The sequence below is a fragment of the Micromys minutus genome (assembly GCF_963924665.1).
Source record: "Micromys minutus genome assembly, chromosome: 2".
In the NCBI taxonomy this organism is placed as follows: domain Eukaryota; kingdom Metazoa; phylum Chordata; class Mammalia; order Rodentia; family Muridae; genus Micromys; species Micromys minutus.
Window position 1 is genome coordinate 38,536,409 of NC_137971.1, and position 20,651 is coordinate 38,557,059.

Sequence of the window (20,651 nt, forward strand, 5' to 3'; positions counted from 1 at the left end):
TCATACAAGTATACATATTATATGCACTCATACATGCACACATGCATATATATATACTTGGTCATCTGTTAAATATACATTCATCCTATATATCTTATTCTGTAGAGTTTTAATAACTTATATTCAAACATTTCTAAAAAATCAACGTTGTGGTTTGAATGTGAAGTACCCTCCACAGGCTCAGGTGTTTGAAGACGTGGTTGTGAGCTGGTGGTGCTGTTTTGAGAGGTGGTAGAATAGTTAGGAGTTAGAACCATGTTGGAGAAAGTGGGTAACTGTGGGGAGTTCTGGGGTAGCATTAGCTTGAACCCCACTGCTGTTCAGTCTTTGTTTCCTTACTGTGTTGGTAATGTGAGCACATTCATGCTACTGTGCTTCCCTGGTTAATGGACTGTATCCCCTTCAACTGTTAGCCAGGGGAAGCCCTACTCGCTTACACAGATTCTCATCATTAATTTGGCCAACAAGAAGGAAGGTAACTAGTACAAGTGCTTTTTAAAGAACATCACTGCAGTTTAATATGTGTACCATACACTTTACAGTTTTGAAACATATGATTCAAAGCCAGGTACCAATCTAAAATTTCTGCATGGCCAGTATTTTTCTACTAGTTTTTAACTTTCAGTGTTATAAAGTTTCTCAGTCTAAAGAAGATGCTAGTATAGTGTTTCAAGGATGGAGACAGTTTGAGAGTAACAAAATAGGAGGAAATTATGTTTCATTTACTAGATATGACTTTTTATTTTATCTTTTATTGTTAACTGTAGTTTTCCGGTCAGTGACAGAAACACAACAGTTTCAATGCCAATATTAAGGTCATCTGAAGATAGAAATGTGTGCACTAATAAAGATTGTATCACACCAGGAATTCGTTCGTCTCACGGTTTCTGATGTCCTGACCACTTATGTCACGATCCTCATTGGTGACTTCCTCAGAGCGTGCTTCGTGAGGTTCTGCAATTACTGCTGGTGCTGGGATTTAGAATATGGATATGTAAGTACAGTAGTGACTTTTCCTGTCTTGGATTTTTTTCCTCTGAGATTTATTGTTAATACACATTTTAAGGTGGTAGAATGCCTCTAAGATACTTGAGTGAGGTCACCTTGTGAGATGCCACGAGTAGTTATAACTCCGAAGAGTCCAGATTTGATTATTATACTTTCCAATACTGGAGTAAAATTAGCTCAGCCTCTTTAAAGTAATGGATCTCAAACTGTCAGTTAAAATTATGAAGGAAATCTTGGCTCTTCCAGCAGTTTTCTTCTCAGGAAGCTGTTTGTGATGATACAAGGTTGTTATAAATCATACATTGTGGATCTCCCCATGAATTTTGTTATGGGACTGGGTAGTTTCTAAGCACCAGTTACTACATGGTACATGAGGGGATGAAAGGATTCAGTGAATATGGTGCTCATTTTATGAGGCTCACAGGCTAATAAGAGCCCAAAAGAGACAACAGCAGGAGACTGGAGATTTCAAGGAAGTTTGCTGACTGGGCTTTACTAAATGGTGCCCAGGGGCAGCCTAGCTTCCTGAAACAATAGCACAGGATTCTCTGAGCCCCTCTGGTATTGACTTTATGGCCAGCCTTTCTTCTAAGCCCAAGTTAAGGTCTTCCTCAAACTTAAGGTCCTGTGGTTTAACATGCCAGTAGACCTTTACAACTCTTTTGTACACATAAAATTGGTTTCAGTTAATCCTTTGAAATAGAAATTGAAGAACTGTTGGCGCCCCTGTGTTTAAGTTCCCAATGGCTTTGTAAGCACCATGCATGTGCCCAAGTACCATCTTAGGACTCTCTTACCTAAAAGTCTGTGTCTTTTCTTTCTGCCTCAGTCTAGTTGCTATGACCTAATTTCCACCAGTATGGACTTTTCTTTTAATCTGTTCAAGAACAAGATGGTCTTTTTATTTGCACTTACTATTTCTTCTTCAAAGGGATGCTGCTACCCTAGAATTGGGTATGTTCCATTCCTTCTTGTCATAATGATTTTTCTTCAGTATCTCACCTCCATGGAGTTCTCTGGCCATCAGTCTACAGCCCATCAAATGCTATCACAACTCACAGTTTTGTTTTATGTATAAGATGAACAACTACTTGATATTTCTTTTGAAACTGGTATTACTTGTCTCCTCTTAATGTGAAACATTCATGAAATACTACCACTACCACCACAGCAACAAAACAACAATACAACTAAATAAATGTCTGTTATTTGAACCAGGCTTGTCATATAGCAAGTGTTCTGTGCTGACTGTGTAGTTGAACTTGTAACTCCACATCCTGAAACCATCATTGTTTCAGTGGCAATCTGTCTCTCTGTAGGCAGTTGATCTGGTTGTGTGTTCTAAGATAGCAATGATTCTCTCCCTACCAATGAAGGGTTATTCACTATCTGACTTTGAGACGGTGCCTTTTATTAGATCATCTCTGTCACCCTCACTTAAGTTGCCCCCTTGGATAAGGAAAAGCAGTTAGGTAATGTTCTCTGGTACACGGCCATGAGGTAATGCTGCAGATCCCGGATGCTCTGTACAGCTCTCCTATTGCTTGCTATGAGGTATTCTTCTGGCTTGGATTCATTTCTATTTTCCTTGCCTGATTCAGCTCTTCTGAGGCAGACATAAAATGGCCATTTCTTTCTTAGATCATGGTTTCTCTTTTGTTTGCCTTTTATCCCTTGATGCATTCTTCTTAAGTGGTAGAAAAATTGACTATGAATATGAAGTCAATATAACATGACCTGGATGCATAAAAGCTGTAATTAAATGACTAAAATTTATTATTTATGGTGTGCTGACAGAGCTCCTGGGTTAGTACAAAGCACAGGAAACAAGTTTCTGTTTTTAAGTCATAAAGAATTTTTTCTCATATTACCTTTGGAAGGTTCTTTGAAGGGAAAGCACAGAATCAAAACAAGTTATAAAATGTTAATGTTGGGTGACATCTTTTTTGCAGATCATATCATACTGCCAAGTGGCTGACTAATTTCCTTGGAAGCCTGCTAGGGCTGGCTACTTTGAGCAAACCCATGCAAAGTGCTGAGGGGCATAAAGATGAGGAAGCTAGAGCCCACAGAGAGGATGCAACTTCGACCTGAAGTCTCAATTTTAATTTGTCTGCCCAGTGTTTAGTTGTTATTAATGATCTAATACTTTTAAAACCGAGAACTTCTACATAATCTTCGTTGTTGACATGTTAGAAAGCTTAGCTATATTAGATTTGATTTCCAAATGGGAAAAAAGTAAGCTTAAGTGCAGAAATGCTGTTATGACATTCAGTCTTCAATTTTACTAAGTCCACACTCTTATTTTGCAAGCTCTAAGAATCAGGAAGGGCATAGAACATAAATGTCAAGGACAGAGTAATTGTTCTGGGTCTTTGCTGTGTGTTTGTGTGTGTGTGTGTGTGTGTGTGTGTGTGTGTGTGTGTGTGTGTGTGTGTGTGAGTGTGCAGGAAATGAGAGAGATGGCGGAGGGAGAAGTATGGCTCAATCAATAAGAATATCTTGTGGATAACAACTGAAACTAAGGAAATTCAAGAAATCATCAGATCCTACTACAAAAACTTATACTCCACAAAATTGGAAAATCTGGAGGAAATGGATGAATTCCTAGACAGATACAAGGTCCCAAAGTTGAACCAGGACCAAGTAAACCATCTAAATAACCCTATAGCACCTAAAGAAATAGAAGAAGTCATCAAAAGCCTCCCAACCAAAAAAAGCCCAGGTCCAGACGGGTTCAGTGCAGAATTTTATCAGACATTTATTGGGGATATAACACCAATATTCGCCAAGCTATTCCAAAAGATAGAATCAGATGGAATATTACCCAACTCATTTTTTGAGGCTACAATAACCCTCGTACCTAAGCCACACAAAGACCCTACAAGGAAAGAGAACTTCAGACCAATCTCACTTATGAACATTGATGCAAAAATACTCAACAAAATCCTTGCAAACCAAATCCAAGAACACATCAAAACCATCATTCATCATGACCAAGTAGGCTTCATCCCTGGGATGCAGGGATGGTTTAACATAAGGAAATTCATCAATGTAATTCACCATATAAACAAACTTAAAGACCAAAATCACATGGTCATCTCACTAGATGCTGAGAAAGCATTCGACAAAATCCAACACCCCTTCATGTTAAAAGTCCTGGAAAGAACAGGAATAAAGGCCCATATTTAAACATAATAAAAGCAATATACAGCTAACCAACAGCCAACATCAAACTTAATGGCGAGAAACTTGAAGCAATCCCACTAAAATCAGGGACTCGACAAGGCTGCCCACTCTCTCCCTACCTATTCAACATAGTACTGGAAGTCCTGGCTGGAGCAATTAGACAGCAAAAGGAGATCAAGGGGATACAAATCGGAAAGGAAGAGATAAAAACATCACTCTTTGCCGATGACATGATAGTGTACTTGAGTGACCCCAAAAATTCTACCAGAGAACTCCTACAGCTGATAAACAAGTTCAGCAAAGTGGCCGGATACAAAATTAACTCAAACAAATCAGTAGCCTTCCTATACTCAAAGGACAAACATGTGGAGAAAGAAATTAGGGAAAAGGTACCCTTCACAATAGTTACAAAAACTATGAAATACCTTGGTGTGACTCTAACTAAGGAAGTAAAGGACCTGTATGACAAGAACTTCAAACCTCTAAAGAAAGAAATTGAGGAGGATCTCAGAAAATGGAAAGATCTCCCATGCTCATGGATTGGAAAGATCAACATCTTAAAAATGGCCATCCTACCAAAAGCAATCTACAGATTCAATGCAATCCCCATCAAAATTCCAACCCAGTTCTTCATGGAATTGGAAAGATCAATGTGCAATTTCATATGGAATAACAAACGACCTAGAATAGCGAAATCCATCCTCAACAACAAAAAACATCTGCGGGAATCACTATCCCTGATCTCAAGCTATATTACAAGGCAATTGTGCTGAAAACTGCATGGTACTGGTACAGAAATAGGCAAGTGGATCAATGGAATAGAATAGAAGATCCAGAAATGAGCCCTCATGTATATGGTCACCTGATTTTTGACAAAGGAGCAGTAAACATTCAATGGAAAAAGGACAGCCTATTCAACAAATGGTGCTGGTCCAACTGGCACTCAACATGCAAAAGAATGAAAATAGACCTGTTCTTATCTCCTTGTACAAAGCTCAAGTATAAGTGGATTAAAGATCTCCACATTAAACCAGATACACTGGAACTATTAGATGAGAAAGTAAGGAAAACCTTAGAACACATAGGCACAGGAGAAAATTTCCTGAACAAAACACCAATGGCTCAAGCTCTAAGGTCAAAGATTAACAAATGGGACTTAATGAGATTGCAAAGTTTCTGTAAGGCTAAAGACATCGTCAAGAAAACAAAACGGCAACCAACAGAATGGGAAAAGATCTTTACCAACACCACATCAGATAGAGGCCTAATATCCAAGGTGTACAAGGAACTCAAAATGCTAGACACCAGAGAATCAAATAACCCTATTAAAAAATGGGGTACAGAGCTAAACAAAACATTTTCAGTTGAGGAACACCGAATGGCCGAGAAACATCTGAGGAAGTGCTCGACATCCTTAGCCATCAGGGAAATGCAAATCAAAACAACCCTAAGATTCCACCTCACACCAGTCAGATTGGCCAAGATCCAAAACTCAGATGACAGCAGATGCTGGCGAGGCTGCGGAGAAAGAGGAACACTTCTCCACTGTTGGTGGGGTTGCCAGCTAATACAACCACTCTGGAAATCTGTCTGGCGATACCTCAGAAAATTGGATATAGTACTACCTGAAGACCCAGCTATTCCACTTCTGGGCATATACCCCAGAGACACTTTAATACACAACAAAGATATATGCACCACAATGTTCATAGCGGCTCTATTTATAATAGCCAGAAGCTGGAAGGAACCCAGATGTCCTTCAGAAGACGAATGGATACAAAAATTGTGGTACATATACACAATGGAATACTACTCAGCCACCAGAAACAATGACTTAACCAAATTCTTAAGAAAATGGCTGCATCTAGAGAAGATCATCCTGAGTGAGATAACCCAGTCACAAAAGAACAGACATAATATGCAGTCACTGATAGTGGGATGCTAACCCCAGAGGCTTGCACTCCCCCAGAAACAACTCACAGACTGTATGAAGTCCAAGAAATAAAGAAAACAAAAACTATACATATATTCACAAAACAAGAAGACTTTGACTATTTCCATGTTGCGTTTTGTTTTGCATGTACTTTACGCTTATTGCAACTAGTACGTTTTCAATGCATACTGTCAAGCCCTTGAAAAAAATCAAGTACTGACTAAAAAACATATTCACATGGTTTTATGTAAAATTTATTTTAATGTCTGAAAAAACAGTACTGACAAAAATGTATAATTTTAAGCAAAAAATGTTTAAAATCTTTAAAAAAATAATAAGCTGTTAGTCTTTTGTGTAGATGGAAATATCTCAAGAAACACTTCTTGTTATGATTAATAATTTGAGTCTTATTTGTAACAGATAAGAGACCAATGTATTTTCCATGTATTTTCATGTTAAAAAAAATAAATCTTGTTTTGAAGACAAAAAAAAAAAAAAAAAGAATATCTTGTGGAGGAGAAGTCATCTGATTTGATCTTGAAGGTTGAATAGGGTTTGAATAGATGAAGAAGACATTTCCCAGAAGAGAAGTGAGACAGGGTCCCCAAAAGGAAATGTACAGGGTTCTCTGCTCTTGCTTTAGGTTTTCTAATTGACAATTTGGTTTATAAATCACTTGCCATGACTGGAAGAAAAATTTAAGATGAGGTAAAGAGTGATTCTCAAGAATCTTCAGAAACGGAGGGTAAACCTGGCCATTTCTGTCACAATATATTATTTTTTTGCTTCTTGGAATTCTAAAAGTATATTGAAATTATTGTAAAGAAATTAAAAAACTTAATCAGGTTAAATATAAAAATACATAAAAATTTTAGTTGGATGTGGTGGCATATGTTTTTAATCCCAGCACTGAGGAGACAAAGCAATTATATCTTTGTGAAGTTGAGGACACTCTGAATGACATAGTGAGGCCCTGTATCAATAAAATAAAGTAAAATAAAATAAAGAAATAAAAATAGTTCACAAAGGAGCAATGCAGGGGGGAGAGGAGGTTTGGGGAAAACAACTGGGAGGAGAGAAAAGAGGGAAAACTGTGCTTGGGATGTAAACATACACGAAGACAAAAATAGATAAAAATTACAGATAATCCTAGTGAGGTTATGTGAATTATATGAAGTAAATAATCTTACTTAAATGTGCATAAATATTATGCATTTATATATTATATCATATATTAAATATGTATATTTGTATATGTACATATACATGTGTGTTTATACAGAGATACATGATATATGTGCCTATTTTTGGAAACCTCAGTGGCTGTTACCACATCTTTATGTTAATAACTGCTAGACTTTCTCATGCTAACTTGTGCTCTACCACAAAGTGACCACTTTAGTCCTCTATAACATAAATTTATTTATTTTTATCATCAGAGATTAGTCATATAAAATGTGATCTTCTATGATATTTATACATAACATAAACTACAACAAGCATATAATATGTTCTTATCATAATCATGTCTTGCTTAGTCTCTCCCATTTTTCACTTCAATGCCGTTGATTGTGTTAAATTTTAAAATAACATTTATTTTAGGCCCCCTTTATATTCCACTCATGATGGAAAACATTCAATTCCAACTCTTACAAGTGTATCTTATATTTACCGTGGTGATTTCACTTTCATCGACTTTTTAACTAATGACATAATTTTGTTCTTTTAAAATATATAGTTTTCAATGGTTTTACGTTACTGTATAGATGGATCTAGAATAATTTACAGTGGTTAATTTGTTGTCACATGAACTATATCTTTATCAAAATAACAGTCATAATGATATTTAATTATCTTAATATAAACATTAATATTATTATAATTAATATAATAATATAAACATATAAAAATCATAGACACATCTTTATGGTGTCCACAAATTGTTCCTTATGTTGAATTTCTCTAAGTTGCTTTGCATGATCAGACAAAAGTTACTTCTTCTCTCCTAAAATTCTCTTTTCTTTTGTTTTTGTTGTTGTTCAACAATTCAATAAAAATATCTTTACCTAGCATTTAATTTACACTGATAATAAGCTTGGTGTTTATTAACAAACTGAGTCAAGAGATCTGAAAAGATATAGGTTTGATTTCCACCATGTGTGAGCAATTCACCATCATCTTTATACTTGCATTTTTAGAGTGATCTTTGCTGAATGAGTAGCAATTGAAGATTTGCTATTAGAGATTGCCTTAAGATATGATGGAGAGGCTCAAGGGTTCCCATAACCGTGTAGGATAGTCAGACCATCTGAGTGGAGTGCTATCATTTGGCCTTCCATAACAGTCTATATTTTTTATAAAATTTACTATATATCAGAAGCGGTACAAATAATTTACACTTGTAAATTATTTCTTCATTCAAAGTAAACAAACTGTCAATTCTGCAAAGGATCTATCATTTCTATTCTGTTAAATTCCAAATAAAGGCTTCAAGACTGTTAAATTAATGACATAAACCTAGATGACATCACAACTAAAATCTCTGACTCTTTTACTTGTAACCATTAACCAGATTTCCACCATTTGAACTTTCTCTATAACTTATGGTATTTAAAGACTCTGCCAAAGAATGAAGGCTTTTTAAACTTTAAATGCTGCCTGCCTGGATCAGACACATTCAGTGGAATGGACTATACTTAATGGGTGGAGGATAGAAGATAGAGGATGTTCCCTAGGTAGATATGAGGATATCTGAAATTGCCATCAGGGAAACAGCATGCGACAGAGGCAATAAGAAGGCTTGGGTGTATCTTGATGGAGCAAGAATGAGTGAGGAGAATCTAAAACACAGGTTTCATTTGGTGTTGCCCCCTGTATGTGGCTAGAGTCCATCAGAAGGTAAGCACCACAGTCCTGTTTCTCAGCTAGGTTGAAGCCTCAATGGTTGAATCTTGTACTATTTCAAGCTCAAGGTGATCCATGTTCCTGATATGCAGTCATATATCAGAGTTCACACAGGGCCTAGGAGCCTTTAGTAGTTCTTTTCATCAGCTCCAGGGCAGGGCCCAGTTATTAACTATTCTTACCACTCCTCCCCGGTCTGCTGACCACAGTCTGGAGACCACACACAAGCACTTCCACATCCCAGACTGGCCTGCAGCACCAAGTGGAGTTGTTCAGCTCTCGGAATTGAAAATTGTGTGAAAATGGTAAGGAAGGTCATTGCAAAGGCAGAGTACATTGACTTTGAGATCCTGAATTTCATTTCGTAACATCTGTATGGTAGCATTCTGCTCCAGATAACTCAATTTGCAGGGACACAATGGTTTTCCCCAGGGCATTTGTCCAGTGAACCATATGCCTTCCCTGGGTAGATTCTAACTCACTGCCAAGTCCCCAAAGTAAAACAATATGGTGTCTAGTCCCTTGGTTATAATTCTCTGACCAAATACAAATGAGTTCTTCTGTTGCTCGCAGGAGTGACCACAGGTGAACTTCCTCCATGACTCTAATACCTCATCTCAGGTTTCAAGGAGAATATTTTTCCTCTTCCTTATGCATTTACTTTTTAATGCGTTTCCCCCTTCAGAGACAATTAAACAATTATATTACAAATAATTGATATTTGATGAGATATTGGTTTGATGCATAACATATAATTCTTAATTGTTTTAATACTTAACATGTAATATAATCTCATGTTTTCAGAAAACACACCTCTAAAAAAATGCACATCACGTCATTCACATATCTGCATAACTTTTTTGCCTTCTCATAAATGTGTCTTTTTTAGAGTGGGGTGTTGCGTATCTACTCTATGACACGGTGGATTCCATTTCGAAAGTTTATGGAGGAGCAATGATTTTTAAATAACTGAGCTTAGATTTCAATAAATATGAGATTTTAGATTTCAAAGGGATGCCATAAATTTCCCAGTTAAAAAACTGGTAGCCATTTTCTGAAAAGGGATGGGTGATATTTTAGACTTTGCAAGTGCTATACTCTCTGTTTCAGCCAGTAAACTCTGTTTTAATCTAAATATATGTGAGACAGTGCGTGAAGGAGGAGGTTCAGCTCTGTCCTATAAAAAAATCACCAACAAAGGCAGATGGCCATCTATATTGGGTTTATGGACTATATACCATGCTGATCCCAGGCCTATTTATTTTATTTTATCAATTTATCTGTGAAGAAACTGAGTCCTAAAGAGATGAGCGCCTGGCACAGCTCATGTAGTCAGAAAACACTGGGACAAAGCTTACTCCTCAAATGTAAATCAAGTTAAATGTCTCTACTTTAAGACTACAGGGCCCAGAGGACACCTTGTCATTCTACCTGTTTCCCACCAGTTTAGATAACCAACACTTTATTCCTTTACCTGCCTTTGCTGTGTTTGGGGGAGTCTAGGGATTCCCAGAGTGTTCTCTGTATTTTTTGTTTTAAAAGATTTATTTGTTTTGTCTCCTGTGAAGGTGTGAGTATCTACCTGTATGCATGTGCACCACATGTGTGTCAGTACCCTCCAAAATCAGAAGGTATTGGGTCGTTTGGAGCTGCAGTTACAAGTACCTGTGAGACTGGCCGTGGAAGGGCTATGCTGAACTGAACTGAGGTCTTTTGCCACAAGTGCTCTTGGTTACTGAGCCATCACTCCAGCTCCTCCTCTCTGCTTTTATAGTCAAGGAGTTAAGTGTCAAATATCTCATTCAAAATGACATGTGGGAGAGTAAAAAAAGAACCTGAATTATTGAATTTGCTAAATGCCCCACACTTGGCTAAATCCTGACACCAAAGGAGACCACAGTTGAAGTTTTGATTCTTGAATGACAGGGAGAAGCGCTTCCTGGCCACTGATGGTGCAGACCCCCAACTGAATGAACACTGTTCATACATGTACTAGGATCAGACAGGCTCCAAAAATTAAGCTCCAAGCAAAACGCATGAAGAGCATAGGACAAAGCCCTCCAGGAACAGAGATCTAGACCTCACCGTGTCTAAATCGAGGAAATTGTTCCCTTCCTTTTCTCTCTTCTTTTTTTTCCTTCCTCCCTCCTCCCTTTCTTTTTCATCTCTCTATATAGGATCTTACCTATCCAAAGTGAGCTTCTGACTTGCTGTATAGACACAAGAATGATTTTGACGATTCCAATTTTCCTCTTTCACATCCCACATGCTGAAATTACAGGCACCCACATTCATACATGCTTTATGTTGGGACTGGGGTATAAGGCTGAGGTTTGGTGCATGTCAGGTAAATTAGGTCTCTGAACTCATGAGCTTTTGAGATGAAGAACACTTTTCTTGTTGATTTTAGAATATAATCTTTAGGTTAACTGTTTTGTATCTTGTGACTGTTGTACTTCTAACAAACAAACAAACAAAACTGCAGGCTAAATTCTTTGCATCAAGTGTCTTGAATGAATTGATTTTAAAATCACCCAGGTTTTTGTCTTTATTAAACACACAGGATTTTTTAATTACATATCATCTTAATTCTTATTCTATCATGTTTTCTGTTTATGTCCTAGATCTATTTCAAGGTAGATTATCCACATTTTGAAGTTAAGAAGGAAAAGTAGTATTTGGGGGTACAGGGTGTGATATAAATGAGGGTGGAATTTATAAGACTTTTGAGAAGAGGCCCTGCGAGGCATAGCTTTGTTGGGCATTCAAATCAGAGATCTAGTCTACTTTCATAACCCTGTATTATTTAAATTATTTGACAATTTCAGATGTGTATATAATACATGCTGGTATTCTACATTTTTATTTCAATTCTGCCTCTTAAGTTCTTAGGTATAAAAACAATGGGTCTTGGGTCAAAGTGGTATGTTTATGTGGATGAGGCCATGTGGATGAATGTGTATGTGTAGATGTATGGTTTATGTATGCATGTTATCTGTGTGCATTCTAATATGCATGTATTTATATGTACATGCTAGAAAGAGAAGAATCTGGAGTCTTGCTAGGAGTCTACAACTCGCCATGTCTGTCTTGTGCATTCTTCTTAGTCCTCTCAATTTATATGTTCAATTTGGAGTCAACCCTGAGCTAATCTATTGCAAACTAAGTAGGAACCAATTTTATTGACCATGTTAATTAATAGGAAGTTCATCAATTTAGAAGCTTTCCTACTAGGATGGCCAAGGTGTTACCAGGAAGTGATTGGAAGCTGCCCCTGGGACAGGTGCCTACTGCAATACCATTGGTGGCCCATTTAAGAAGAGCAGGTTTATCCTAAGCTGGACAAGGTTGTTGATAATATGATAACTGGACATTTGGTTTAATATTTTCTTTATTTTGTTATGTTTCTTCTATATTTACTTTATTGTAAAGTTAATTCACATTTTTTCTTTTGTTTAACATGTTAAATATACAAAATTCTGTGTCATTCCCATTTGCTGATGACTTACTGATCTTTTTCAATGTTTATAGGGCTTTCTTATGTATTTTTAAGAAACCATATAAGGTTTATTGAAAAATAATAAATCAAAACACTAACTAAACTAATATATATTTATTTAACATTAAAGTACATTTTCACTGATCTAATAGTCTTTTTAAATGGTCAAAGTTATCAGGAACAATATATCACAGTACAAGCATATTTTATGTACTTAATATTGGCCATGCATGGTTTCATCATTCCTTATTAATTTATCAGCATTTCGGGTATCATTGTTAAAATAAATTTCTATGTGTAGACTCACCGGGTCAAAGAAAGCAAGACATCAAATGCAAATTTTCATGCTTGGCAGCAAGCACCTTTAACCCAATAGGCCATTTTACCAGTCCCATGACTGGCTTCTAACATGAGTCTTTGTATGTTGGAAAGAGTTACATGCTTCTCGTTTTATGTAATCTAGTCACTATTCTGCTTTTGTCATTAAGGAAAACAGTGGGCATAAGCATGTTGACATGAAGCTACTTTAGGTACATTCAGTTTGAGATGCTAACCTAGTGTGTGTGTGTGTTTTCTCTAGCCTTCATATACAGAGTTTGACATCAGCGGCAACGTCCTCGCTCTGATCTTCAACCAAGGCATGATTTGGTATGTCAGCTGTTGGACATTTGAGCATTAACTGAGAAGCCTCCAAGGACATTATTGTAGAAGCAGTTGCAGTTAGGTGTCAAAGAATACCCCCATTCTTTATTTTCCTCCACATTTTAAATCATCATCATGTTTGACAGAATTATCCTCCAGTAAAAATTAGTAGTCTATGATTTTTATGATGGAGTGATTTGAAGACTTGTCTCACAACCCTTCACTCCAGGGTTTAATAGGAAAATATCACTTATCAATAGCCAATCCCATCATCTCCATAAAAAGCCAATAAGTTGTTGTGCATTGCTTTGGAAAAACTGATAATAACTTCATGTCACTATTAAACACACTAAAAGTATTTTTGATAACTATTAAAAATCTTACTAAATCAAACAGCTTGGAGGAAGTTCAAGTTAAAAATAAGATCTTCATTTTGTAATGTGTTGAACAGGGCCATTTGCACAAGGGAATTTCTATTTTGATATGAAAAGATTGTCATATCTTTTATTAAGTGGAAGCATTTTCACTATTAATTCTGACAGGTTATGATAAGTTGATAGAGTGAAAATCAGTTTTGAGCTTTTCAAAATTGAATCGCAGCATGCAATTCATTTGAGGATGATGTGTTAGAATCTTTTCTCTCCCTGTGGAGCACCCCAGCCCACAGGCAGTTACAGTGGAGCTATGTTTTTTCCTAGGGACATGTACAGAAGGTAGTATTTTGTGCTACTAGCTACAATTCTGTCTTACCACACATACCATTTTAGTTAGCATTTCTTCTTCTTTTCTTCTTCTTCTTCTTCTTCTTCTTCTTCTTCTTCTTCTTCTTCTTCTTCTTCTTCTTCTTCTTCTTCTTCTCCTCCTCCTCCTCCTCCTCCTCCTCCTCCTCCTCCTCCTCCTCCTCCTCCTCCTCCTCCTCCTCCTCCTCCTCCTCCTCCTCCTCTTCCTCCTCCTCCTCCTCCTCCTTTTCCTTTTCCTCCTCTTCCTCCTCCTCCTCCTTCACCTTCTTCCTCTTCTTCTCCCTTTTCTTCTTCTATAAATTTCATATATTGTTTAAATTCATCAACCACATCATTAGACCCAATGTACACTGACAGAGCCTGGAGCCCTCTCAAAATGAAAACCATTTTACTTCAATAATGTAAGCCCCACCTCCAACCTGCATATGGAACCTGTCAAATTTGTGCCTTCATGGTGAACCAGTCCAAATAATAGAAAACAGTTTATTTTCTTGGTTGCCAGGTCAGACATGGTTAAGAATGTAACTCCTGGTCCCTCTTTGTATTTTTTGTAAATATGGGTTCAGCAGCCACTAAGGACTGGAATGCATCCTTTCTCGTTATGTAGGGAGGAATTACAAGGTTGTCTACCAGTGAACACTCTTAGGAAGGAAAGGAAGGAAGCTCCTCATATGGGTTTTGATCTTTTACCACCTAGAGTGGATACATCGGCCAGGGCACAGCTACTAGGGTGACATAGAATATTCCTCCTACTTGGAATCCAAACAATGCTACCAATGCCTCTGGACTGGTGATGCTGCAACACTAGACTTATGATGAGTATCTACTGTGTTCTTTCAGAGCTAACAGAATAGTTGGCTCAGAAATCACTTTAATTGTCAGAAAAGCCATTGTAATTGCCATGTGGATTGATTTTTCTTGTAATTTTGTGACTAGTTTTCTATTATTCATATTACAATACTGAGGACATATATTTTTTAGTTTGCTAATGGGCAGAAAACTGCAAGTTTAAATTCTCTGCACCAGTACTTTGTGCTCATTCTTCTGTACCGGGAAGAATCTCTTACAGAGACTTTGATTAGGACTTTAGGGACAAGGGTATATAATTTTAGGAAAGTCTAGGTTTTAAATTACATGCATTTTTTTTCTTGAGAGTCAATTACGCTGTGCATAAATGAAACAGAACACTCCAGATCTTTATGATTCAAGAGGTCATTTATGCTTTGTGAATATACTAAAGAAATGTACACTCCTGAGCTCATTGGCAAAGCATTATCCCATTATTTACCACGAGGTCAGCACTTTGCATGGATATGCTTTGACCAACTTCCAAGAGGTTGCTGATGGACTCGGGATATGCTAGGGAAGGACAGTGTAGGAGGAAACATGTAAAAATGGTTGATTCTTTCTGCACAGTGTCCATGCACACTGTGATTCTGTTACGTCATAAACAGAAGAAGATAGTTCCCAAGTTAACTATAATAAATAATAAAATAATCAAACCATCAAAGGGATTTTTATGTTTCATTCCATTGGGTGTGACTAGAGACATTCCGTTATTGCTTTGAGTTGTTGCAGAGTATACATTACTTATGGAGATGCCATTAAGGTGAAAACATTTGTTATGGTTTAACTTAATGATCAATGAGACTTCTTTTGCACACTTAGTTTAATACTAACTACATATATACATTTCAGTAAAATTATATTGAAATGTGAAAAGCACATAACGTTTTTAAAACAATAGAATATAGAAGGGACAGTAGGCATTAAATGATGACATGAAAAAGAAGGGTTTTGGATGCATTGGGTACCTTTCATCTAGTCCTGTCATCTTTTTCCCATTATTTTTTTTTTAAAAAAAACTTTTTAGGTTTGAGTAATTTACCCAATATATGTGTGGTTTTGTAGTAATAAGGTGAGCCTTTTGCTTTTTGTCATCTGAAAAGAAAGTCATTTTATAAAGTTAAGACAGTACAATGATTTTTAACTGACTGATGATGATTAGGACTTAATGGGATGAACTGATTCAAAGTCAGAAACCAAGATGAGATGAGCATTAATATCGAAGCATTATCATGCCAGGATTTCTTCGAGACTGTGCCTCTCAAGTCCCAGGCTCATCGTGTCTGTGCTTATTTTGAAATTTTTGTGTACCTATTGCATTCCTCAGGGCTTTGTAAGGAATAGAACTAATAGAATGAAACATATAAACATTTATATGTATATAAAATGGCTCATAGGCTGTGTCTGGTTGTCTCATGACAGAAAAATCAAAGATCCAGAGATAATTTAGTCTATGAGACTGGATTTCTCAGCAGGTATAGTCTGGTGCTGCAGTCTCAGGGATATCCTATAAAGGTCTGAACTTTCAGTTAGAGCTGGAACTGCAAAGAAGTAAATTCTAATACCAGTAAAGGGATGGCTCAGGATAGATGAGCATGCCGGTGAGATTAAGGGCAAACAGACAGAAAGCACAAGCTTCCTTCTTCCATGTCCCTTATGTGGTTGCCATCAGAAAAATATGGCTCAGATTCAAGGTACATTTTCTAATTTCAAATGATGCTGATTCAGTCTGGGACTCCAAGCACAAGCAATGAAACCAACAAAAACCATAGGTGTAAGTTCTTTTGGTTCTAGTTACTTCCAAATGAAATCAAGTTAACAACCAAAATTAGTCATCTCGAGTCCACAAGTTTACATCTTGTCAGCTTGACCCACAGTCTCTTTCTATCATGCTAATTTAGAAACAAAATGATAATCAAGTCGTACGTATGTTTTGGATAACTATTTCACATTCAACCACAAATGTATTGTAGAGTAAGTGGTAGTATCTCTTGAGAGGCGTTCTTTTAGTACTATAGATCACTTACATATAGTATTTGTGTACATGTACACACACAAAGAGAGTGAGACACACACAGAAAGTGACTCACACACACACAGAGGGGGGAGGGGGAGAATTTTAGAAAAATCTAGCTTTTTTTTTTAACTTTTGTGTGAAATTTTGTCTTGGAGTCATTTAGGTTATGCATAACTTAAACAGAACCCCTCACATCTTCACAAGTTAAAGCAAATATCTGGTACAGGCCGAGGGAGAGCTCAGATTCCATGCTTTGTCCTCACTTTAGAGATGCTTGCTGATGCAGAAACCTCTACCTAGCACATTGCTCTCATGGTAGCTAAAAGAAAAGAACACAAAATCACATAGAATTGGTAAAGTTTTCAGCCAGAGCTGAGGTATCTTATATGAAGTCATATTTATTGGTCCAAATCACAATTTTTGTCATGTATACAATAAGATGGGCCTGATCAGCTCCAGGTGGCAAGCTTTGTAATTCTAATTAACTGGTACAATTTTTTTCCCCAACTTTCCTCTTGTTAGTTACTGGGAAAGGTACAGAGTGCTGTTTTAAAATATATCTTCCCATTAAAACATAATTTTTTACAGTCAGTTCATTATGACATCATTCGGATTTGTTGCTTGGTATCCTACAAACAAGATAATTGAAATTGTGGCAAGGTTTCATATTTCAAAGGATTAGCTTTAGGATGTTTCAAGTACAATCAAAGCTGATGATAATTTCTGTTTCCAATTTTAAAAATATCTCATGAGCTTTCTAGGCTTTCTTTGACTTAGTTTTGTAGTTTTTTCCCCGTATTGTGATTGAAATACCCTAACAAAAGCAATTTATAGGATATCATATCAGAGATGTCAAGGTACCAGGAAATTGAAAGAGCTAATCATATTCTATCTATAACAGAAAGCAAAGAACTATGAATAAATACATAGATACATATGCTCAACTTAATTTTTTCACTTGTATAGTTCATGATCCCTTGCCTAGGGAATGGTGCCACCTACAGTGAGCAGGTCTTACAACTTAATATAATCAAGATAATTCTCCACAGATACGCCCATAAGTCAATCTGATCTAAATAATCTAATCCCTCATTGAGTCTTTTTTTCCAGGCAATTCTAGTTTGTGTCAAGTTGACAGTTAAAACTAACCACTGAAACAGCTAACATGTGCACTCAGGAAGTACAAACTTCTAACACCAAAATTCTGAAGGCATTTAGTTGAGACAGCTTACAAATAGGTCTTCATTCTATTTATAAAATAAGCACTAATTTTACTTTGGTATATAACTGCTACATTAAACAGAGATTATAGTACAAATGAAATTTCTCAGCAAACAATACCAAAATTATTTTTTCCTAAAATGACTAAGACATCTAGTAAACAATGACATCGCCTAAGCATCTTTAATTAAAAATAGTATTTTATAGCACGTTTAGAAAGTCAGTCACAGAAAACACTTTCCTAGATTAATAAAAATATATTTAAATCTATATCAATGAATGCAGCATGTTAGACATCAATATCTTTCTCATTAGCAAGTACCATAGCTACTACAACGATTAAAAATATCTTTAGACTACATTAGTTTTGCTTTCCTCTTTCACTGAGAAAAAAATATCAGTAGAAAATGTGACTAACTCAATTTTACAGTTTATTTGAACAGAATGAGAGTCATTAATGGTCTATTATTTAAAAACATATATTTGGAAACAATTAGTCAATGATAGGAGAATCTGAAGAAATTAAGTTTACTTTATGGGCAAAAAAATAAGGAAAAATTGTAATATTTGTTACAATTCATGGTGTTTGTATTTGCTAATGAAACATACCTAGTTTATAACAATTTCTATGGAAAAAAATACATAATATACCAGTAGAGGGAACAGTAAAACATGTTTGGAAGGTGGGAGAAGGCTACTCAGGTCTATTTACAGATAGTCTTCGTGGTTGTATTTGGCAACATGGTTCCTGATTTTGGTAAGAAGAACAACATAAAATGAGCAGGTATGTCCGTTTTGGTTATAAAGAGTTGGAACTGACCTGTGTTCTGATTCCTTCCTAGGATGGGCTCCTTCTTCGCTCCTAGCCTCCCAGGCATCAACATCCTCCGACTCCACACATCCATGTATTTCCAGTGTTGGGCTGTGATGTGCTGCAATGTTCCCGAGGCCAGGGTCTTCAAAGCTTCCAGATCCAACAACTTCTACCTTGGCATGCTGCTACTCATCCTCTTTCTATCCACCATGCCCGTCCTGTACATGATTGTCTCCCTCCCACCATCTTTTGATTGTGGGCCCTTCAGGTCTCTTGGATTTCAGATTTGACTTGGGCATAGTGTTCTTTTAGGGGTTGAAATAAGAATGTCTACTCTTGGTATAGGCTTTTAAAGGATGAAATTATTTTTAACTGGTAGAAATGAGATTCTTTAATAGTCATGTCATCCTGTGACATAGAGTATCTCAACTTTCATCTATTGTGTCTGTTGAGAATCAAAAAAGGAAAATATTGATGCTGCTCTATATTTCGTAAGGACAAAATACAGATGCTAGATCCAGCCATTTTGACATTGAGATAGCCAGGAGCAAAGCTTAACTACATTAGTCTAGACATGAATATTTTCTTGGTACTAGTACATCATCACATTCACACATAAATGAACTATTCTTTGATTTCATCTGAACCTTGAAAAAAAATTCCCATCCACTAAAAATAGGTGAGGTCCTTATAAAATAATGCTGCTTGTTGAAACAGCATCCCATACACTGTGCTCCCGAAAGCTTCCATCAACTGAAAATGTGTACGCTTCTTCATTCCCCATCTATATTCTACCCATGTGACACCCATGTAATGGAGAGTCAGGCAAGTCCTCTGAAGTCAAAGCTAGCTTTTATGTTCTCTACAACACACATTAAAAGGCAGAGTTTCTGGGATTTTGAGGACAATGTTTCAGGCCCTAAAAGCTACTCATAAACCCACAGTGGGTCCCCCAGTTATCTCCATGTGTTGTTACTGGTCAGCAAGTATGCATCTGATGTGAAGAGAAAGTGAAAGCAAGAAGCCTTGAGATTGTCAGACCTAATGCTCTGGTGAAATAGAATTTTCCCTTTGTGCTACCACACTCAAGAGATTTAACTAAAAAATAAGAAGTTCTTAACAGAAGAAGGAGGTTTATTGCCTAAGAGACTAAGTGCAGCAGGGATATATTTTTATACTAATAATTACTCAGTTACTGTTTTACTGGAAGAGAAAGTTGATGCTAAATCAGAAGTAAATGAGAGAATAGTTCAGAACTAGGTGGTGTCCATCAGATTTGGGGAAACTGACATTTATAAGCATTGCTCATTGTACACTTGTGTGTGCATATCTGTTTGCAAGTAGGGTGAAATAAGTAATGCAGACAGTGACATCTGGAGACTAAATAAGAGATTGCAGTCTCGAAACCAGGATCTTGATCTAAGAGTAAGATTCAAAACAGCAGCCCTTGAAAGGTCTTTCATTAATTCAGACTCCCCCCTGTGACCATACAGTTCTTAAACTATATTTCCACTGGCTTCCTGGATTTCTCAGCAATATCAACTTACACTGATTTTTACTGGGAAACAAAAGACTGTAACAATAACCTAGCATGTGACTTTTAACCATAAGTTTCTGATTGGCAAATTCAGGTGCAATGACAGTATGAATATCCTTATTTTAAAATCGGGGGCTCTGCATGTTTTCAGGGGAGCATCAGAGAGGGATATGCCAGTTCCAATTAGCTTTTCTGCCAGCTTCTTTAGCAGTAAAGCGGTGTTTGACTCACCCCATCCCCACCTTATCCTCACCCCACTCCAAGGATCAGAAAGTCTATTCTGTTGTAGAATGAGACCAGA

At 36.7% G+C, this 20,651-nt stretch overlaps 1 protein-coding gene across 1 annotated transcript in view; it reads left to right on the plus strand.

Annotated features, from left to right (window-relative positions):
- The window catches only part of TMC1 (transmembrane channel like 1), a gene marked incomplete at both ends in the record, with an annotated part of 121,683 nt that overhangs the window by 95,388 nt on the left and 5,644 nt on the right, over positions 1-20,651 (plus strand). The window contains 3 exons of the mRNA XM_080912910.1: positions 866-994; positions 13,114-13,181; positions 18,842-19,081. Coding sequence (XP_080769036.1) covers positions 866-994; positions 13,114-13,181; positions 18,842-19,081 — 437 coding nt within the window. The remainder of the gene's footprint in view (positions 1-865; positions 995-13,113; positions 13,182-18,841; positions 19,082-20,651) is intronic.